At 43.9% G+C, this 22,165-nt stretch overlaps 1 protein-coding gene across 1 annotated transcript in view; it reads left to right on the top strand.

Annotated features, from left to right (window-relative positions):
* OSGEP (O-sialoglycoprotein endopeptidase) overlaps positions 1-16,743 on the top strand; it is a 35,662-nt gene extending 18,919 nt beyond the window's left edge. Inside the window, exons 7-12 of the mRNA XM_068241292.1 lie at positions 1,121-1,199; positions 7,692-7,757; positions 10,252-10,342; positions 12,959-13,034; positions 13,135-13,233; positions 13,321-16,743. Coding sequence (XP_068097393.1) covers positions 1,121-1,199; positions 7,692-7,757; positions 10,252-10,342; positions 12,959-13,034; positions 13,135-13,233; positions 13,321-13,360 — 451 coding nt within the window. The 3' untranslated portion in view covers positions 13,361-16,743. The remainder of the gene's footprint in view (positions 1-1,120; positions 1,200-7,691; positions 7,758-10,251; positions 10,343-12,958; positions 13,035-13,134; positions 13,234-13,320) is intronic.
* Positions 16,744-22,165: the final 5,422 nt, after the last annotated feature.

A 22,165-nucleotide genomic window follows, 5' to 3' on the forward strand; every position in this document is an offset into this window, starting at 1 on the left:
GGCAGGTAAGGTTGCAGGATGGGAGCAGCAGGTCAGGTTGCAGGGTGGGAGGCAGGTCAGGATGGGAGCAGCAGGTCAGGTTGCAGGGTGGGGGTGAGGCAGGTAAGGTTGCAGGATGGGAGCAGCAGGTCAGGTTGCAGGGTGGGAGGCAGGTCAGGATGTAGGGTGGGGGGAGGCAGGTCAGGATGGGAGCAGCAGGTCAGGTTGCACGGTGGGGGGAGGCAGGTCAGGTTGCAGGGTGGGAGGCAGGTCAGGATGCAGGGTGGGGGGAGGCAGGTCAGGATGGGAGCAGCAGGTCAGGATGCTGGGTGAGGGGAGGCAGGTCAGGATGCTGAGTGGGACAGGCAGATCAGGATGGGAGCGGCAGGTGAAGGTGTGGAGAAGTAGTTAACCAGGTGCTGGGTGGGCAGTTGATAATGCTTGGTGGGAGGGAAGCAGGTGAGGTGCTGGGTGGCAGGTTAAATAATCTAATAGTGCTGTATTGTAAGAGACAGCACACTCGCCAGGCAGCGTCCAACAGTGCGGAGTTCCGCAGCGTCCAACAGCGCGGAGTTCCACAGCTTGGCTGACAACATCACTGGCCCCAAGTCCCTGCACTCCGCCAATGAAATCCATTGTAACCATGGGGGCGGAGCTACAATATATTGGCTGCGACGGCTGAAGGAGGTGGTGCACAGCATGGCCATGTGAGGGTGAAGGCGGTGCAATGCAGGGAGGAGGCGGACATATGGGGATGAAGGCGGTGCACAGAGGCGGCGGCACACTTATTTAACATTTAGCACAGTCTCCCTGGCCGCTCTCTCACCCGTTCTAAAGCGAGCCAGAGAGCCATATGCAGCCTTGAAAAGAGCCATATGTGGCTCGCGAGCCATAGGTTCCCGACCCTGATCCACACACAATTAGAACTCTTCCTTAATGTATGTAGACAGGCCCTGGACCCAGGCCCAGGACCTAAATGAACATAGCAATAGGGATCAAGTTGACCTGCTTCTAAAATTGGTGATTGTCACAGACGGAACCTTACCTTGCCGAGATATTACTTTGGGGGGGGGGGGGGGGGGGGTTGGGGCTAGATGTTTAACTACTTTGGTCAAATGATTAACTTTGTTTTATTTTTTAGAGGTAAAAAATTTGTGGAGCTTCCATACACCGTTAAAGGGATGGATGTTTCTTTCTCGGGTATTCTATCTTACATTGAGGTGAGAGCAGTTGTGGTGAAGGTATGACTTTCATTTTTGTGTTGCATGTATTCATTTGTTGCTGGACCAGTTTATCAAGGATCAACCGTTTATCTGATGAAAAATGTCACTGTGAGGAGCTAAGAGCTTTTCAGCAGCCATTGAGATGAGATAAACAAAGTACACCTCTTTTTAATCCCAAATCCTCGTACACAATCCCGATCTCTCGGGAAACGTTGCATGGCCAGCACTGTGCAGAGGCATCGCTAACCCGCAGGCTAATGAAGTGTTCTGTTGCTATGTGGGTGGGGGAGCAAAAAGAGTGGCATGGGTGTGACATCACGCAGTGAATGGGGTAAGTGGGGAGAACAATCTTGGTTGTAGCACACCCGAATCGATCTGCCAGGCTGATTGCTGGCCAATGCGTAGAATGTTTGAAAGAAAGGGGGAGAACCGAGAGCCTGATATGGTGTAGTATGTTAATAAGGTAATTTCTGATGCAAACACACACAATGATTATACTCACAAGGACGGGTCGCCTCCAAGGCAACCACTGGATAAGCAGGCGGGGAGAATTGTAACCTGACCCCGCTCAGGGTTAAGAAGTTGCTCTCTGTAGATAGAAGGAAATGGGGATACACCCCTCCACCCAGGGTGGACTAAACAATTATGTGGTATAACAGAGGCGACAAGTAGAGTAAAATTAGTTAAAATTGTTAAAAAGGGGGAAGTGGGTGGACTCTCCTCCCTTCTGAAAAAATGGCCAGACAACGGGCAGGTTACTTCAAGTTTAAAGTAACATTTATTATGAGCTCCAAAAGTGCAACACGTTTCACGGGTAGCAGTCCCGCTTCTTCCGGCAAACAATTTTTGGAGGGAGCAAAGTCGGGTCAAGAGCCAGATATAGTGCCTCTGTCAGAGGCGCTATATCTGGATCTTGACCCCGACTTTGCTCCCTCCAAAAATTGTTTGCCTGAAGAAGCAGTACTGTTAATCGTGAAACGCTTTGCACTTTTGGAGCTCATAATAAATGTTACTTTAAACTTGAAGTAACCTGCCCGTTGTCTGGCCATTTTTTCAGAAGGGAGGTGAGTCCGCCCACTTCCCCTTTTTTAAAGAGAACCCGAGGTGGGATTTAATTATGTTACTGGGGCACAGAGGCTGGTTGTGCACACTAAGACCAGCCTCCGTTGCCTTAGGTAAACATTGTGCTGGCGACACGCTGCGTGTCGCCAGCACTGCGGGGGGTATAGCGGCGCGCAGGGGGGACATGGAGGCACACCATGGGGCAACGGAGGCTGGTCTTAGTGTGCACAACCAGCCTCTGTGCCCCAGTAACATAATTAAATCCCACCTCGGGTTCTCTTTAACAATTTTAACTAATTTTACTCTACTTGGCGCCTCTGTTGTTATACCACATAAATGCGTAGAATGTTTTTAAGGGTTAGTCTCAGTTCCCATTCAGAAAGTGTCTGTTCGACACAGAGTGGACCAGTTCTGTATCTCAGTTTGCGTTCACATCTGGGGGGTGGATGTGGCTATGGGCAATACATTTGCTCGTCTGGAAAAAATGTAGCCGGCCAGACTTTGCTTTCTGTTTGCTATGACTCTTTTTTAACAAGTGGAAGCGGATCCTATTTTTAACAATAGGATATACCGGTATTTCCTTTTTGCTGCAAGTGGGAATTGAGCCTTAGGCCCGGTTCACATTAGCGTTCGCTATCCGGATTTTCCGGATCTGATCCGGACCGCATACTGTACAAACAGAACGTACGTTCCGCATAGCAATGCAAAGGCTATGCGGACGTTCACATACGTACGTTCCGTACAGTACGGAGCCGGACCGGATCCGGGCTCTTTTCCAACATGCGCTATTTTTTGTGTCCGGATCTCCGGCCCACGCATCCTGACCCGAGCCTGACCTGAGCCTGACAGCACCATCAGGAACACAGAAACCAATGGGGAATGGAAGGCACAGAACACACTGCCTACAAAAACCTGACGTTCTACCCCACTTCCTATGCGTATCCAAGCGGCCATTTCGGATGGGGACACATGGGCCAAGCATGTCTGGAGTGGAGCAGCAGTGACAGACATGTTGGAGCTGTTTGGCAGAATATCGGAGGTGGAGGTGATGCGTACAGCAGAGGAACCTGATTGTACATGTGCACCAGGTGCACCTTCTGCTGACCCGAACATTTTTTTATTTAGATTTAACTATTTTTTGCCTACGGATCCGGATGGCAGCCTGATGCATGCCTGATACAAACGGACCGGATCCTGATCGGAACCGTACGGTTCTGATCAGGTCAGGATCCGATCAGGATCCGGTCCGTTTACTTGCCAAAACGCAAGTGTGAACGGGGCCTTAAAGGCAACCCGAGGTGGATCTTTGGGTTCACAGATGCGACACAGAGCCATATTATCTGCCTAATAACATGGATCTTTGTCCCCTAACCGCCGCTCTCTTTTTGAGCCCACCTCGGGCTCTCTTTAAAGTTTTACTTATCGGTCCTAAATTAAGTTCTGATAAACAAACCCTTAGGATTGAAAGAGACTGTACTTTATTTTAACTCAGGACTATTCTTAGTACAGATTATACATACATCATCAAGCTTCTGAGACCTTTTTGAATGGCAGAACTTTATCTCCTTTCAGCATACAATCCTACCTAGTAAAACCTCTGGGTTCTGCATCTGTGGTCTGTGTCAGCAGAGTGCGTGGTGCTTGCCTGCAGGAGGGGTGGAGTCACCAGCACCAACAGTGAATGTTTTGTGGAAATCCACAGAGCTCTGCTGAGACACTAATAACCTCACCTGTGCATGTTTGTGGTTTTCTGCAATACATGTACTGTTGGTGGGCCTTGAGGATAGGGTTGGAGAAATGTGGTCTAGCACATATCGCACCATGTGCATGTGCAGCTGACCAATCAATGTGCAGTATACGGGAACCTCTAAACAGGAACTGCTAAACTTGCTTGTCAGACGCATGCATATGACACATTCAGCTAAACCTCCAAAGATACAAGATAAACAGACTTCTCCTTGTAAAACTATATTGGTTTATTACTTTAGTCTAAACAATCTCATGTGGCGTTGAACACAGTACAACAATGATATACAGTGGCTTGTAAAAGTATTCGGCCCCCTTGAAGTTTTCCACATTTTGTCACATTACTGCCACAAACATGAATCAATTTTATTGGAATTCCACGTGAAAGACCAATACAAAGTGCACGTGAGAAGTGGAATGAAACTCATATATGATTCCAAACATTTTTTACAAATAAATAACTGCAAAGTGGGGTGTGTGTAATTATTCAGCCCCTTTTGGTCTGAGTGCAGTCAGTTGCCCATAGACATTGCCTGATGAGTGCTAATGACGAAATAGAGTGCACCTATGTGTAATCTAATGTCAGTACAAATACAGCTGCTCTGTGACAGCCTTAGAGGTTGTCTAAGAGAATATTGGGAGCAACAACACCATGAAGTCCAAAGAGGTCAGTGATAAGGTTATTGAGAAATTTAAAGCAGGCTTAGGCTACAAAAAGATTTCCAAAGCCTTAAACATTCCATGGATCACTGTTCAAGCGATCATTCAGAAATGGAAGGAGTATGGCACAACTGTAAACCTACCAAGACAAGGCCGTCCACCTAAACTCACAGGCCAAACAAGGAGAGCGCTGATCAGAAATGCCATCAAGAGGCCCATGGTGACTCTGGACGAGCTGCAGAGATCTACAGCTCAGGTGGGAGAATCTGTCCATAGGACAACTATTAGTCGTGCACTGCACAAAGTTGGACTTTATGGAAGAGGAAGAGTGGCAAGAAGAAAGCCATTGTTAACAGAAAATCATAAGAAGTCCTGTTTGGAGTTTGCCACAAGCCATGTGTGGGAAACAGCAAACAGGTGGAAGAAGGCTCTCTGGTCAGATGAGACTAAAATTGAACTTTTTGGCCAAAATGCAAAACGCTTTGTCTGGCGGAAAACGAACACTGCACATTACTCCAGGGCTGTGGAGTCGGTCCAAAAATCCACCGACTCCAACTCCTCAGTTTAGGATTCCTCCGACTCCTCGACTCCGACTCCTCTAATTTGCATATTACAATTTTGTTGATTGAAAGTAACTGCCAACGCTTAGGAATTTTACAAGACAACTGAAGTGAGAAGGATATGTAGACTACTATATTTATTCCCTTTAGACTAAAACTAGTCCTTGGTAAGAGTACTTGTAAAAGGTACAAACCGGAACAAAGAACATCTATCAGGCCCTAGGCAATGCAAGTGTGGGTACATGTAAGAATGATTTGCAGGTACTCTGCAGGGGAATGAGGAGATTGTAAACAGACAACACCTCTGTATTCAATGTGCACAGCATTCTCAGTGGATTCCCTGCAGCTCTGTGGGGAGAGCATATGTAGAGTATAGTACTACTGTGTAACAAAGTAAACCTGAGACAGATGAAATTAAAGTTTTATACATACCTGGGGCTTCCTCCAGCGCTGGCTGAATCGCAAAAACGCAAACCGCTAGCGATTTTACAATCGCTACGGTTTGCTTTTTAACATAGGAATCGCGGTAGGTCATTTCCACTACCGCAATTCGTTTTTTACTTGATCGCGATCGCGCCGCGGAGCGACTTTTGCCGCGATTTTGCTATGCAGTGCATAGCATAGCAAAATCGCGGCCGCGAACGTCGGGGAATCGCCGCTAATTGCGATTCAGCAATCGCTAGCGTTCAGCGTGAACGCTAGCGATTGCTAGTGGAAAAGGGCCCTTAGTCATTCAAATTGAATGATAAGCGATGAATCGCTCCATTTAAACTGCTTATGTGTAGCTAATTATAACGACCATCATTGTGACATTACTAAATCCAAACACGCTAGTTCATCTCTAACCATTGTGGATCACTTGTTTTATAACGACGGTGTTGACCATGTATGGAGCTTTATGCCGGGTTCACAGTAGTGGGAAGCGCCAGTGTTTCCATTCTTCCCTAACCCAGATAATGATGGGTAGTTCCTTAGATTTCTGTTGCTGAGTGGCCCAAGTGAAGTAAAAGCTGAATAATGGTTGGTGCCAGACAGTTACACAGCATTTGCTTCACTTGGTCACTCCATGTTTGATTTGCTGTTTTATGTGCTTGGTAAAGAATCCAGTATGATCCAGAATGGACTGTTCCCATTGTACAATCCTTCTGGAGTGTTGAGTGGTCCTTACTACTGTAAGATACACAAGACCGTGCATGGAGATTTCTTAAAACAATACATTTGCCAGTGTACCTGATGTTATATATCTGCCTCAATTAATAATACAAAGTATCTTTAGCCTCCTCAGTCTGAGCATTCAGCAGCTCCCATCTGCTACCACTTCCTGTTGTGTGCAAATAATGCTTCTTCACTAATGTGCTGCTTGCCTCACATTAGGCCAATCCCATAGCCTAGGCTGAGGAGCTATATACAAATTTCATACGCCAGTAGTAACAATGGGCACCTGTTTGGAGGAGAAGGACATTTTCCTTTAAAGCGGACCTGAACTCAGACTCAGAAGTTCCTCTCTTCCCTAAAAGATACACAAAAGCATAATAACCTTTAAACAAAAAAAAAATCATTGTTACAGCTGATACAAATACTACAATAAATCTGCACTGTTTCTACTTCCTGCTTTCATGGAAGCAGACATATTGTTAATATCCAGTGCTTTCATATGAGCTTATCTGCTGTGGTAGTCAGCTGACACAGGGGAGAGATCAAATTACAACTTGTGATTAGACACAGATGTATGCATGTATTTAGGCTAAAATCTCTAAATACATACATACAGGGTGCATTTCTATGTTTTCCTTCTGTCCTGTGCAAGAGTTCAGGTCCACTTTAAATATTACTTCTGTTACACTTTTAAAAGTGGTGCTTAGTCATCCAGAGAAACCCTATGATTTATCCATGTGTTTTCACACATAGGGGTATATTCACCAGACTCTGGTAAAAGCTTAATGTGTGCAGGCAGTGTACAAAAAGATGAATGGTATTTACACAAATTGAGTAACATGTTCCGTAGTTTACATACGGTAATTCACATTATATAGCACTGACAGAATTAAAAAGTGGTGTGGTTCACCCCTAAATATACAATATTTCAAAACACACTCCAAGGCGGGGATTTATTTGAACCAGAGTTTATTCTTCATACGTTATTTCTTCAATTTGCGGATAATGTATGTAGTTACAACATCAGACCTTTACTTCACATCAAAAAATGCCTATAAATTCACATTCTAGATGCAATGCCTGCATTGCTTGTGTAACAGGCAACATAGACATTACATGCATAGTAAGATAAATTACTGGTACGTATAAAGTTACAGAACTTGTGATCAGGCTGCTAAGCTTTATGATCTGCCTGCACAGGTAACGTGTACCGGAGTATAGGTAATATAACCCATAGTAACACTCCTGACTTTTTGTAAGTGTACTGCTATTAATATGTTTACTAGTTTTCCTGTTTTGTTCTCAGGACATGGCTAATAAAATGTTATCATCCGGAGAATGTACACCGGAGGACCTCTGCTTCTCGTTGCAGGTGATTATTACTGTATACATGAAAAGTTGAAAGTTTCCGAGGAGCTTATAGGAAGGCACAGAGGACACACTGTGATATAGACTCCTCCCTTCAGTATTCTTTCGTTACTCACCATACTTTTGTTGGCATGATGATGGTCAACACACGTTTGTATGCAGCACTTAGAGAAAGCAAGTCTATTTAGTGTAAAAGTCCATATTTTAATGAAGATTTCAGTGTTTTTATGAAAAGACTTTGGTCAAATTTAGTTTATGTGATGAGGCTCAATGATGGAGGCAGCTTTTGGAGGGGACAGCTACTGAATGCATGGAATATCAACGAGGAACCAGAAGGACTACTGGGGACTGGAAGAAGCCCTAGGTAAGTTGAATTGGGCACCTTAGGTTTTCTTAAAAACCTGAACTAAAATTTAAGTCAAAATAAACATCCACACGTCATACTTACCTCCCGCGTACTCTACTCCTCAATCTCTTTTTCCTCTCCTGCTTCCTGTTTGTTCACTGTGATCAATAGAATTCTCCGTCCTCCATTTTGAAAATTGCTGTTACACCATAACAGCTTCCTGGTCGGCACACTGTTAAACTGTAATATCGCCCACTTGAGCCATTGAGAAACATGGACATTACCATGCACATCAGTTGTCCTTTCAGTTACAACTGACAGCAACTGATATATTTCAGGTCTGAAAAAAAAATTGTCAGAACAGGAAGGCTTTGTTCACATCTAAAATCGAAATTGCTGACAGCAGCAATTTTCTATTTTTTGCACATTTTTTTTTCCTCCTCCCGGCGCTTAGCTTAGCTGATTTTGTATAAAGCGCTTTTGCAGGGCTGGGAAAATCGCTATACAAAGCGCTTTTTCAAGCACTTTGCGATTTCCCTATACCTTTCATTGAGCAAAAACGCTCAGAAAATGGTACAGGCAGCGCTTTGCTGAGTGGATCGGAAAGGAACCGCTCATATGTGAACACTCTCATTGCACACGTTTTTTAGGGCAATTTTCAAAATCACCGGCGCTTGAAAAAAGGGCAAAAACACCCTAGGTGTGAATGAGTCCGATCATTGTTAGAAGAAAATGGGGAGCTTCTGAGAGGAACTGATAGCGAGGTAAGTATGTAATATTCATGTGTTTATTTTAATTAATTTTTACTCGGTTCAGGTTCATTTCAAGGTTTCCTTTAAAGGGACTCCGAGCACCTCTCATGGACATGCCTTTAAGCCAGATGACTTCCAACAAAGTCGTGCTATGACCCATCTGGAGAAACCTCTTGCAATGGCCATGTATGTCACTTCCTCTTCCTGCTTCATTCAGTGATGCACTTCTCTGACAGAGAAGACAGGAGTGACCCGGAAGTTATAACATAGCCAAGATGGCAGCCGTGATTTTTAAAGTGAAATCGAACGAAAACTATTTGGTGTAGAACGGCGATTCAGGCATCAAATGAAAGAGGAGAGCACAAGCTACGGAAAAGGTAGGCATCTTTAAGTACTTTGCAGTACTGCTCGAAGTCTTAAAGGCATGCCCATGAGAGGTGCTCGGAGTCCCTTTAACCTCCTTGCCGGTTATCCCGAGCTTAGTTCGGGGTAACTTGCGCAGGAGGATTTCTCAGGCCCTGCTGGGCCGATTTGCATAATTTTTTATTTATTGCATGCAGCTAGCACTTTGCTAGCTGCGTGCATATTCCGATCGCCGCCGATTCGCCGCTACCCGCCGCGCCACCCCCCCCCCCCCCTCCAGACCTCTTGCGCAGCCTGGCCAATCAGTGCCAGGCAGCGCTGAGGGGTGGATCGGGATTCCCTCTGACGTCGGTGACGTCATCCCGCCCCGTTGCCATGGCGACCAGGGAAGCCCAGCAGGAGATCCCGTTCTGAGTGGGTGGGGGGATGCCGCTGCTCAGCGGCTATCATGGGCCCTGGGCTCGCTACATGATTTAAAAAAAAAAAAGTGCTGTGCTGCCCCCTTGCCGCGGCAATTGGACCGGCAAGGGGGTTAAGGGGAACCTGAGGTGAGAGTGATATGGAGGCTGCAATATTTATTTCCTTGTAAACAATGCCAGTTGCCTGGCAGGCCTGTTAATCCTCTGGCATATGGGTCAAAACCCTGGAACAAGCATATGGCTAATCCAGTAAAACTTGACTCAAGAGTACCTGATATGCATATGCTTTTTCACGGTCTGTGGCTAAAAATATTAGAGACACAGGATCAAGAAGACTGCCAGGCAATTGGTATTGTTTAAAAACTCAATATGGCAGCCTCCATATCACTCTCATCTTGGATTCCCTTTAAGAGTAACTGACTTGCTTTTCAGGAATGAGTTACCAAACTTCTGAACTCTATCTCTTGTTTTGTGTTTATTAGCACCTTGTCATATCTTAAAAGCATAGGCTAGTTGTATTATTGGTCTCATTGTCACTGACGGTGTAAATTCACTCCCAACACATTCTACATACATGGCCTGCTACAATTTACTAAGCACTTTATTCTTTTATCACAGGAGACGTTGTTTTCTATGCTTGTGGAAATCACAGAACGTGCTATGGCTCATTGTGGCTCACAAGAAGTACTGATAGTGGGCGGAGTTGGTTGTAAGTTATGAGCACATTGGATTTATTCACGTGTTTCACTGCTTTTCCTGCTTCCATCACATTTAGCACTCAGACACACTATAAGCACTTTTCTGATCGCTTTTTGGCTATCAGAGCTTTCTGAGAGCTTTTTAAAAAACGCTTCCATTGACTTACAATACAATTGCAATAAAATCGCGATCGCTGTAAAATTGCATGATTTTGCCGCAATTGCTATTTTAATGTAAAGCAATGGGAGCGTTTTTTGAAAAGCTCTAATGGCCAAAAAGCGCTCAGAAAAGAGCTTATAATGTGTCTGAGCCCCTAGGAAAGGTCAATGTAAGTAATGTAAGTAAGTTAATGTAAGTTATGCAAATATTGCAAATGTATGTAGTTGGGAATTTGATCAAACACAGCTGCTGCACCGATTGGTCTATTTTCAAGCTGCATACAATTTGCAGACAAGTAAAATAAAAAAATAAAAAAAAGTGTTTAGATATTTTTTTCCAAGTTCACTAAGATTTTCACACATGCGGTAATAGAAAAAAATTACCGTTCCCTAAGATTTTTAACCTCGTGGGATTTCATTTGGCAAAGTACACCTGAACTGAGAGGTATATCGCTGACTATGTATTTGCTTTTAAACAATGCACAGTGCATGGCTGTCCTGATACTTTTTGGACCCATACACATAGACAGCAAACAAAAGACACGACCCACGCCACAGAAATGACTTTACCGGTGATGTTGTTGAAATGGTAAGTCTCTTCCGCACACCGATATGGCAAACGACCAGTTAATTTAAATACTGCATGCATAAGCAATATAACAGTATGCACGATATGTCTGCATTCAGTAGAACAATTATATTGTACACACATGGCCAACTGGACAATATCTGCCAAAATCGTGTAAGTTCATCCACCGGACGGATCGAGCAAAATAACAGATATCGGTCAATCCTAACTTGGCTACATTTTTGCATATGATTGTCGTCCAACACAGCGAAACCTAGTTTGTCGGACATTACTTTAGTTGAGCTGCATGTGTACAAGGCTTTAGCTATAGACCCTGAACAAGTATGCAGATCAGATGTTTCTGCCTGGATTCCATGCTTATTTCAGGTGTGTGATTCAGATACTACTGCAACCAAAGAGATCGGCAGGACTGCCAGGCAACTGATGTTGTTGAAAGAGAAACAAATAGCAGCCTCTATATCTCTCGCAGTTCAGGTGTCATTTAAGGAATCGTGCATTTGGTATTTTATGATTGTTGCAGTACATGGAAAACAAATGAAAAGTGATACAGAAAGCAATTTTTTCTTTTAGTATACTGTCAAGTAAAGTGCATAGAATTAACATAAAAATTGTATTAGCTCAAAACCATTAGTATCTTATTAACCATTAATTTACTACTTATTGTGAAATTAGGTAAATACGGTATGTTTTATTATTATTTTCTGCAAAAGTTGGTAATTAGTTTTTTGTATTGGAGTGGGGGGGGGGGGGAGGGAAGGAGTCATGTTCCCTGCTGCGTGGCATGCCTCTGTGCCCCCCCTCCCCCCACTATTACCCCCCAAAATTGCCGACTTGCAGATTTTGACAATCTTGAGGAGAAGGGAGGAAAGGTAATCTCTGCTAAACGCCTACTGGGGGTGTTCCTGCAGGCCTTCCCCAGCTGCCATTGGGCAGCTCTGCCTCTCCCTGGCCGCTTCCGCACCTCCCTGCATGCTGCTCTGTGTGAGACACACAGAGCGGAGCTTTCAGCATCGTGATCCCAGGGGTAAAAAAAAACAAAAGTGAGCCATTGTAGGCCACAGGAGCAGCGGGGATTGCGGATACCTGACCTGCCCAGCCCCCCGGATCAGGTAGCATTGTTTTGTTTAGAAAAAAATCCCCACCTTGGGTTCTCTTTAAAGCTAATGGGAACCGGTGTCCAAAAAATAAAAAGTCAGATACTCACCTAAGGAGAGGGAAGGCTCGGTCCTAATGAGCCTTCCCTCTCCTCTCCCGGTGCCCAGTCCCGTGCAGGATCCCCCGCAGCAGTATTCGACCGTTTTGGTCAAATACTGCCACTTCCGCCGCTGAAGGGAGGTTTTGGAAGTCTTTGGGAGCCCTCTATAACGCGCTTGCGCATGTCTGACGCACTCGCGCGTGCGCAGTATGGAGCCGCCGGCCTTCGACTTCCGAAGTCCCCATGGCGGCGATTTGCACGAAGGATCCACCGGGCACCGGGAGAGGAGTCATTAGGACTCGGAGCTTTCCCTCTCTTTAAGTGAGTATCTGACTTTTTTTTTTTTTTACTGGGGTTACATTAGCGTTAACCTTTTCTCTGCTCTGTTTCCTCCCTTCTATGACTTTCTGAATGGCCCATTGTTAGTTACCGACTGCTGCAAACTGACATTATTGAGGTGTTTACCTCGCTAGACAGTCATTTCAGTTTTACATGCCTTGAACTGACATTTCTCAAAACGTTAGGTAAAATCAGCTGTTCTCTGCTTTACTGCATGCGGTAACAATTAGCAAATTGAAGTCAATGTATATGGAATCTGGACAGTATATCTGATGCATTATCACAACACGAGGACCAGTTTTGTCATACTGATTATCTGCGTGAATATTATGCTTCTACAATCAGGTAATATACGGCTGCAAGAGATGATGGCGGTGATGTGCAAGGAACGAGGTGCCAAGCTTTTTGCAACTGATGAGAGGTAGGTATTGGGAAAAATGCAGGATCAGCCCCATCCTATGGGAGAGTTGTCTGTTTGAATGCCAGACGGTGTTCAGCATGTTTGTTATTTTACTTTAAAGCTTCTGCATTGATAACGGTGCCATGATTGCCCAGGCTGGATGGGAAATGTTCCGCTCAGGTCATGTGACCCCATTACAAGACTCTTGGATAACACAAAGGTCAGCTTCTGTTATGAATATGCATAATCTTATGTCAGTATTGCTGCAGTTGTCTCATCTGCTGTGTGTTGTTCGTCCTTTCTGCAGGTACCGGACAGATGAGGTGGAAGTTACATGGAGAGATTGAACCCTCATGCTATTCCTAATGGATCCATCCACTGCAAGCTACAGCATTGAAAGTTATTTACTTTCTTTCTGTCTCTGGGCAAAAATGAAAGCTATATAAAGCGGTGTGTTTAACAACAGGAAACTTTTCATCTGAAGACAATTCCCAGAGTTTATAGGAGAACTTTGTGTATTCAGATTGACGGATTAGAGGTGTGTGGTTAAATTCTTCATCCACAATCCTTGTCAAAGTGACCATCTGTGGAACCATTGGCTCCAGTGCAATACTCTGCTATATACCTATACAACTCAACATCTCCAGTAAGGATATCATATGTAGTATCGCAAACCAGAACTAGTAAAAAAAAAAAAATCCCCTATTAGGTGATTAGGATGTGGATTCATGCATTAGACAGCAATCATACAACTGTAAAGCCTGATACACATTTTTAATTATGATTGGCCAATCACTGACCAGTTTTGCCACTTCCATGTAGGATGAGGGTTTACCTACACAATCTGCTCATAGTATTCAATATCTTTTGTCCTTCATACTACATGGAGGTAGTAGTATTGGTCAGTGATTGGCCAATCATAATTTAGAGTGTGTACCTTATGGTTATCTGTAAGGTGTAATAGCAGTTTAAAAAAAAAACTTCAGGCTTGCTGGATTACTTATGACAACACCACAGGAGATCTAATTTGATGCATTAGTAAATAGGGCTCAGTGTTAGGTCTATGAGAAAACATGGGGCAGACCACATCAAGTGCAAAGACTAAATTGAGCACAATGGACTTAGATGCCCATAGAAACCAATTTGAATAGTTGCTTCATTCAGCAAGTGAAACCTGATTGTTAGCTTTGGTTGACCAAAAGCCACAAGACCAAAAGACATTCAGCACTTTATATTCCGGACAGTCTTCTAATACATGAACATGTAACTGCCATAGCATTATCAGTTACATCGCAAATTTTCTACTCTGCGGAGTCTAAATGGGTCAATTTCCCAATTTCAGATTTTTGTCTTCCTTTTGGCCTTGCCTCAGAACTGCGTTTGGCATTAGCAGTGCTGTGCTGCTTATTCATTATCTAATTAGCTTGCGAGTGTCATAGGATGCTGCAGAGGTGAAATTTGTCACCTGACTGTGCAGTACAAAAATGTTTTGGTTGCTATTACAGATCATGTATGTGTTTTAAAGTGAGCCCGCCTCACGCACAAATAGAAAGAATACACTGAAGAAATTCATAGTAGGTGAGTTAGCTTGAGTGAAAGCATTCTGAAGCTCCAAAGTTACCAACTGCTGAAGTAAATAAATGCAAAGTGAGAATAAAGTGACATGAGCTCCTAAGCACTTTTTGGTTCACTTACTCATTACACCTGCATTGGAACCATGCATATAAATTCAATGTAAATCCTGTAAAATAAAAGCATAGATGTTTCTTAAAGGATACCAGAGGGGACATGTTGAGATAGACATCAGTGTGTACAGTGCCTTGCACACAACTATGGCGTGTTCCTTTTTTTCTTTCTCTGCCTGAAAGAGTTAAATATCAGGTATGTAAGTGGATGACTCAGACAGGCAGTTACTACAGTGTGACCCTCACTGATAAGAAATTCCAACTAAAACACTTTCCTAGCTGAAAATTAGCTCTGGCATACGTCAATGAATGTGTCATTGAGAAAAAACCATAAACCAGTTAAAACTTTTAGGCCTCTTTCACACCAAAACGTTGCGTTTTAGGGGACATTAGGGTTGCATAACGTGCCCCTAACGCAATGCATGGTGGTGTTGAAGTTGGACGTCAGATTGAGCCGTGTTATGAGGCTCTTGGTGCTATCCTGGGAAGTCTGGATCTTTTCAATGATTCGAAACGGATCATTGAAAAGATCCGGATCTTTGAACCGAATCTTTGAATCATTTTACTAAGGAAGCAGGGGTGCAGCAGAGTGAGAGATGCAGGAGAATGAAGGCACATTGAGGGTACTAATGGGGAAGGGAGAGATGCAGCAGGAAGATTGTGCTTGTTGTGCACAGAAGCTGCAGTTCCTGTTTCTTCCAAACATCCACTGTGAACCAATTCGTTCATTGTGATGATCCGGATGATTCGACTCACAAAAAAGATCCAAAGATCCGAATTGTTCATGATCTGGACAACACCACAGTGCAGTGAATATTAATTAGGAACAATAGCGGACTCTCCCCTTACTGAGCATGTGCAAACAGTCTAACGCAGCTAAAACCGCTATAACGCACAGCATGCTGCACTTTTTGAACATCCAGCTTTACATTGTAACGCAACGTGGGCACTGTGAACAGCCCATTGATTTATCATTGCTGTGAGTTGGGCTGCGTTACAGGCTGCTCTAATGTGCACCTGTAAACGTCCCACTGTGAAAGCAGACAAAAAGTAGATTTAAACATAATATAAAACTGGAATATCTTAGTCATTTTTAGGAAAAGGAAGATAGATATCATTTATTTCATTAGTTTATTTTCACCTCGGATGTCCTTTAACCTAAAAACTTTTCTTCTGTCTTTCCCATCCACATGAAAATGCTATTTGCATTGACTAAATATGTTAAGTAAAGGAACCTATACCTTAACCTCCCTGGCGGTTAATTTGTTTTTGCCAAATAGGCAAAAATCTTTTTTTAAATTTTTTTTTTTGTTTCATGTAAAGCTACCAGAGTGGTAGCTACATGAAACACCACTAGAGGGCGCATGTGTCCCTGTAGTGCGATTGTCGCCAGCATCAATAGCAAACAGGGTAACGCGTATATAACGCGCTCCCGTTTGGCTTCTCCTGTCGCCATGGCGACGATCGGAATGACATCAGCCGACGTCCTGACGCCAGACGCCTCCGATCCAGCCCAGGAACTGATTGGTCCGGGCTGGGCTCTGGCGGGGGGGGGGGCCTTTTCTGCCGCTGTGTGCGGGTGATCGCCGCAGAGCGGCGGCGATCAAGCTGTACGCGCGGCTAGCAAAGTGCTAGCTGCACGTACAGCACTTTAAATGGCCCAAATCGCCCCACCAGGGGCTGAGATATCTTCCTGCGCGGCATAGCCCGAGCTCAGCTCGGGCTTACTGCCAGGAAGGTTAACTTGTGACTCGCACTATCACCTCTCAGGCCCTCCTCCCTGATGACTCAGGGTGTCCAGTCTCAAGCTGAAGACAGCATCAGTCACCAGAAAGGAGGAGGGCTGAGGAGTGTTGCTTGAGTGAGCTAAAGCTACAAGTGATTATGGTAGATCAGTAAGAAGAAAAGCTGTTCGTTATATAAACATTTGTGCATTTATTTCAGGATTTATGCATGAATCACCCATCATTAGATCATTTTTAGGCAGAACTTTTGTGCAGATTTGTCTGGTTGTTTATGGTTATTAAAATAATATTTTCAATGTATGTGTCTGTCATGTTGTTGCATATGTAATTCTCTAAACTAAGCAGTATGATGGTCAATAAGATGCAACTAATTCAGAGTTGATGTAGGATTATGCAAATTATGTATACAAATTTATGCAGGTTGGATCACCTAAATTCCACTTTGGCAGGATTAGAGTAAGCATTCTCAAGCTGCATAACTGAACATATAAAATTTGTATAAACCTGCATCAACTAGTTGCATCTCATGGACCATCCCTACTAAGCAGAGAAGATTCTTAACCACTTTACCCCCGCGCGTACGTATTTCTCCGCCCCTTTTTCCATCCTTTAAAAACCAGGGACGGAGAAACACGTACTTTCCGCGTTCCCGACGCTGTCCGCGCTCCCGCTCGTAAACACGCCGCCCGCCGCTAGTAAAACCGCCGCCGCCCGCTCGCCCGGAGATCAATGAACGGGAAAATCCATTCCCGTTCGTTGATCTAAGCCCCACAATGACCCGCTGCTCTCCTATGGGCAGCGCGATCATTGTGAGAAGAAACTCACGTGTCCAGCCTCCTTATTCTTCCTCCAAGCTTCCGGAAGGAGGCTTGGAGGTCGCAATAAAGCAAAAAGTTACTGTGGCCATCTTGTGGCCAAATAGTAAACTACACCCTACACATTTTTCACATACAAATAAATGACTTTTACACAAAAAATTAACTCATTACCTCCCACACTCCCCATTTTTTTTTTTTTTGTAATTAAAAAAAAATTCAAAAATTTACAATTAAAAAAAATACATAATTAGTTACCTTAGGGACTGAACTTTTTAAATATTTAAGTCAAGAGGGTATAACACTGTTACTTTATAAACTATGGGCTTGTAATTAGGGATGGACGCAAAACTGAAAAAAATGCACCTTTATTTCCAAATGAAATATTGGCGCCAAACATTGTGATAGGGACATAATTTAAACGGTTTTATAACCGGGACAAAAGGGCACATAAATTTCATGGGTTTTAATTACAGTAGCATGCATTATTTAAAAACTATAATGGCCGAAAACTGAAAAATAATTTTTTTTTCCCCACATTTTTCCTATTTTCCCATTAAAACACATTTAGAAAAAAATAATTCTTGGCATAATGTCCCACCTAAAGAAAGCCTAATTGGTGGCGGAAAAAACAAGATATAGTTCATTTCATTGCGATAAGTAATGATAAAGTTATAGACGAATGAATGGAAGGAGCGCTGAAAGGTGAAAATTGCTCTGGTGGTCAGGGGGTAAAACCCCTCAGTGGTGAAGTGGTTAATGGATTTCAACACAAACATATTGACTCAAAGCACCATCTGGTCGGAACACTTTGGAATAAATGTTTTTTGTATGTATATTTAAAATATAAACACACCACAACAAATATTTAATTATTTCTTGCAATGTATAGTTCAGTAAACATTTTGCCCATTTCATAACAAAAGAGGAAGCTCCACTAAGTGGAGGAAGGGTAAGGTCCAGCTTAACCTGTACAGGAAAGGCCAACATTTCCACATGACCATACAGTTTTGTTACTAATCTTTACTGCATTCAGCAATAAAAAGGGTAACCAGAGTGAATGTGTATTTTTACATCATTTGCTCATTTTCTACTGGTCAGGTTTCCTCCATTTCTGCATTTAGCTGTGTGACCAGAGATCCCCATTTAAAGTAAAACTAAACCTAGACAAAACGGAATTTATGATCTTCCCACCCCGGCCATCGCTGAACTTTCTAGATATGGATGTCACTGTTAACCACACTACCATTCGCCCTACCTCTCAAGCCCGCTGTCTCAGTGTTACCCTGGACTCCGCACTCTGCTTCACTCCCCACATCCAAAACCTCACAAAGTCCTGCAACTTCCACCTTCGTAACATCTGTAAGATTCGCCCTTTCCTGACCCCTGCCACCACCAAACTCCTCATCCATACCCTCATAATTTCCCGCCTCGACAACTGCAATGCCCTTCTATCTGGTCTCCCTATGACCCGAACAGCCCCACTGCAGTCCATCATGAATGCGGCAGCCAGAATTATCCACTCCTTCCGCGGCTCCCCTCCGTGAATCCCTCCACTAGCTTCCTATCCAGTCCAGAATCAGATTCAAGATATTGTATCTGACCTACAAATCCGTCCACAAAACCTGTCCAACCTACATTTCTGATCTTACTCAGAGATACACACCAAGCCGCTTACTCCGCTCCTCCAATGAACTTCGCCTGACCGTCCCCCGCATCACCCAGTCCCATGCACGCCTCCAAGACTTCTCAAGAGCTGCTCCAACACTATGGAACTCCCTACCTCCACCCATTAGGGCAGCCCCCTCCTTCAACACTTTCAAGAAGGCCCTCAAAACTCACCTTTTCACTCTGGCCTACCACCCCTCACAATTGCTCTAAACCCATAGCGAAACTTTGGTCCCCTACCTCTCCCTCTAGATTGTAAGCCTTTGGGCAGGGTCCTCCTCCTTTTGTGTCCTACCTGATCATGCACCTCCATTACTGTACACCCATGCTATGCATTTGAGTGAACCTAACTTGCCTAATCTCCATGCTCCCCTCCAGTGACTGACTAAGCATTACCTTGTACTCATACTGTGCTGTGTGATCTGGTTTTCTTGTATTCCTGTATTGTCACCCCTAAATATTGTCTGTAACCTAAATTAATCTCCAGCACTGCGTAATATGTTGGCGCTTTATAAATACAAAAAATAATTATAATAAAAAGTGTACCTGGGGCAGATTTAAATGGAAAAGTTAGCCATTTACCTAAGAAGTGTGATCCTCCAGACCACTGTTGCTAAGCACTCACCCCCAGAACATATCCAAGAAGAGGTTTTTGGCTATGTTCTCATGGCCACGCTTCCTGCTGTGTACAAGCACAGTGATGTAAGAATGTCCTTGCCCCCTTCCATGTTAAAGCATGCACTGAATGTGCAATAGACTGCAACAGCCTGAGTATGTAGTTAGCCTTTGAAAACCGGTGTACTGTTCTCTACAAAAGATACTAGTGCAAATGCTAAATACACACTTCAAAGATAAATGAAAGATAGCAGACCAATTTTACCCCCTTCCATGGAGTATGAGAGCCACACTCTTCACCAGGGGTTCTCAAACTGGGTGCCGCAGCACCCTGGTGTGCCTCGGGCACCTTTCAGGGGTACCTCAGCATGCATCCCCATCCTTGTGCAATACTATCAGGTAATGCAACTGCACATTGATATATATTGTGGCTGCAGTACCTGCTACTTAACCTTTAGTCCCCACAACCATGGTTGAATTTGAACATCAGAGGAATTGGGGTGCCTAATAAGAATCACTAGCTACTTGGAGTGGGGTGTCGCCTAACAAGAGTCATAACGGCATTTCGGTAGTTTTCGCCAAGGGGTGCCTTCAAAAAATGTCAAAGCCATCAAGCGTGCCCTCACCCAAAACAGTTTGGAAACCACTGATCTACACAGTCTATTCTATTGAGCTGAACTCCCCATCAGATGCTGCACACAAAGATGCTGTACACATGCAACAGATCAGTATCTGCAAAAGATCTATTCCTGCAAAAGATCCGTTCCTGCAAAATGCATTCATAGTCTGATATCTGCAGATCCTCATACACACTTTAACAGACATTCATCTGCAGATCAGATCCACCAGGATGGATCTTCAGATTGTCAGATATGCAGATGAATGTCTGTTAAAGAGTAACTGTCAGGCTGCAGAAGCTAATTTAAACCTCTAGTCTCCTGTGTTAAACAGTTTAGAAGGAAGCCAAAAAGACATTACTGAAGATAAAGATCTATCTTACCTTTGATGTATGCTTATCAGCAATGCTTAGACCTAAGCAAGCCGCATAACATACTGCAAAGCATTCTGGGGCCCTCCCCTCGGCTGCTAAGGAGAAGACGGGATCAAGTTTCAGCAGCTTCTAAAACTCAGTCCAGCCACAGCACAGATAAATCTCCTGGGCAGAGTACACTGCAGGAGTCAGCTATTGTTCCTAGCCACATGGCTCATTAATATTCACTGCAAACTAGTGTTATTCAGAATGAGCTGTTCTGTGATCAGAAGCAGGCAGGACATGACGACACATTTGGCTTCACAAACATGGAACCTGCCATGAGCTGTCAGGAGCATCATTCTCTGCATATACTATATACAAATTCTGTGAAATCCAAACGTGGACAGTGAAATGCATATGTAATGTAAGTACAGCCAATCTTTAGCTACTGCTATATGTGTTTATTTTCTCTGAGACCCTATACCTAACAGCTCCTCTTTAAACAAGGTGTGTATGAGGATCTGCAGATATCAGAGTATAGGCTCGTACACACGTCTGGGTGGATCGCTCAGAAACAGCCTTATCAGTCCGCCGACAGACTGTACACACTGTACTGTCTGCTGAAAACCCGCCCAGCAGGAGGTGATGACGGACCCGTCGTTGCCTTTCATCAGACGTGTGTACGAGCCTAATGAATGCATTTTGTAGGAACGGATCGTTTGCAAGAACAGATTTTTGCAGATACTGATCTTTTGAATGTGTACAGCATTTTTGTGTGCAGCATCTTGCAAAGAGTTTTATCTGATGGGGAGTTCAGCTCAATAGAATAGACTGTGTAGAGTATGGCTCTCATACTACATGGAAGGGGGTAAAATTGGTCTGACATCTTGCATTAATCTTTCAAGTGTATACACACCATTAGGCTTTATATAAGGCACACTTAATTCCAACAGTTGTGTAGTGCTTTTCTCCTGTCAGACACAAAGAGCTCAAGAGGTAGCCTCTAGGGTGCGCTCAGTAGGCAGTGTTGGGGAGTCTTACCCAAGAATTCTTTACTGAATAGGTCTCAGCAACACTCCTTATTTCTATTATTGGCTCTCTTCAACTATCAAGTCTCCAGATGCGTACATTTGAAATCGGCGCCGGTAGACTTGGGCGCAGGATACAGCGGTATATAGCTGATCCTGCTTCTGCACAAGTCCGGGCCAATTTAATTACTATTCCCCCTCCAGGCCGACATGGATAGTGGGGGAATTAAATAATTCGGCTTCCAGCGATTGCTGGAGGCCGAATTATTATGTTTTTAAGCAACGTAGGCTCTGTCTTCTGACGGAGCCGACGTTACTCACTGAGCGCTTCAATAGGAATGATTCCTATTGAAGTCTATGGAGGCGCCGGCTGCGCCCAAATCTAGCAGCGCTGAAAAGCACTGCTCCGCTTCAGATGCATGGTACATCAGCACAGGTCACACACTGTGAAGGCCGAGCTAGACATTAGCCTCAATTCACTAAGCTTATCTCCTGTCTTTAATAACTCTTCTAGAGTTGATACCATGGTGATAAGGCATATAGTATTCAGGAAACATTTTACCTCAGGCAAGCCTAAAGTTATCTCTTCTGTCTTTAAATTAACTCTCCAATCCTTAAAATAA

This window comes from Hyperolius riggenbachi, chromosome 1 (assembly GCF_040937935.1).
Source record: "Hyperolius riggenbachi isolate aHypRig1 chromosome 1, aHypRig1.pri, whole genome shotgun sequence".
Classification (NCBI taxonomy): domain Eukaryota; kingdom Metazoa; phylum Chordata; class Amphibia; order Anura; family Hyperoliidae; genus Hyperolius; species Hyperolius riggenbachi.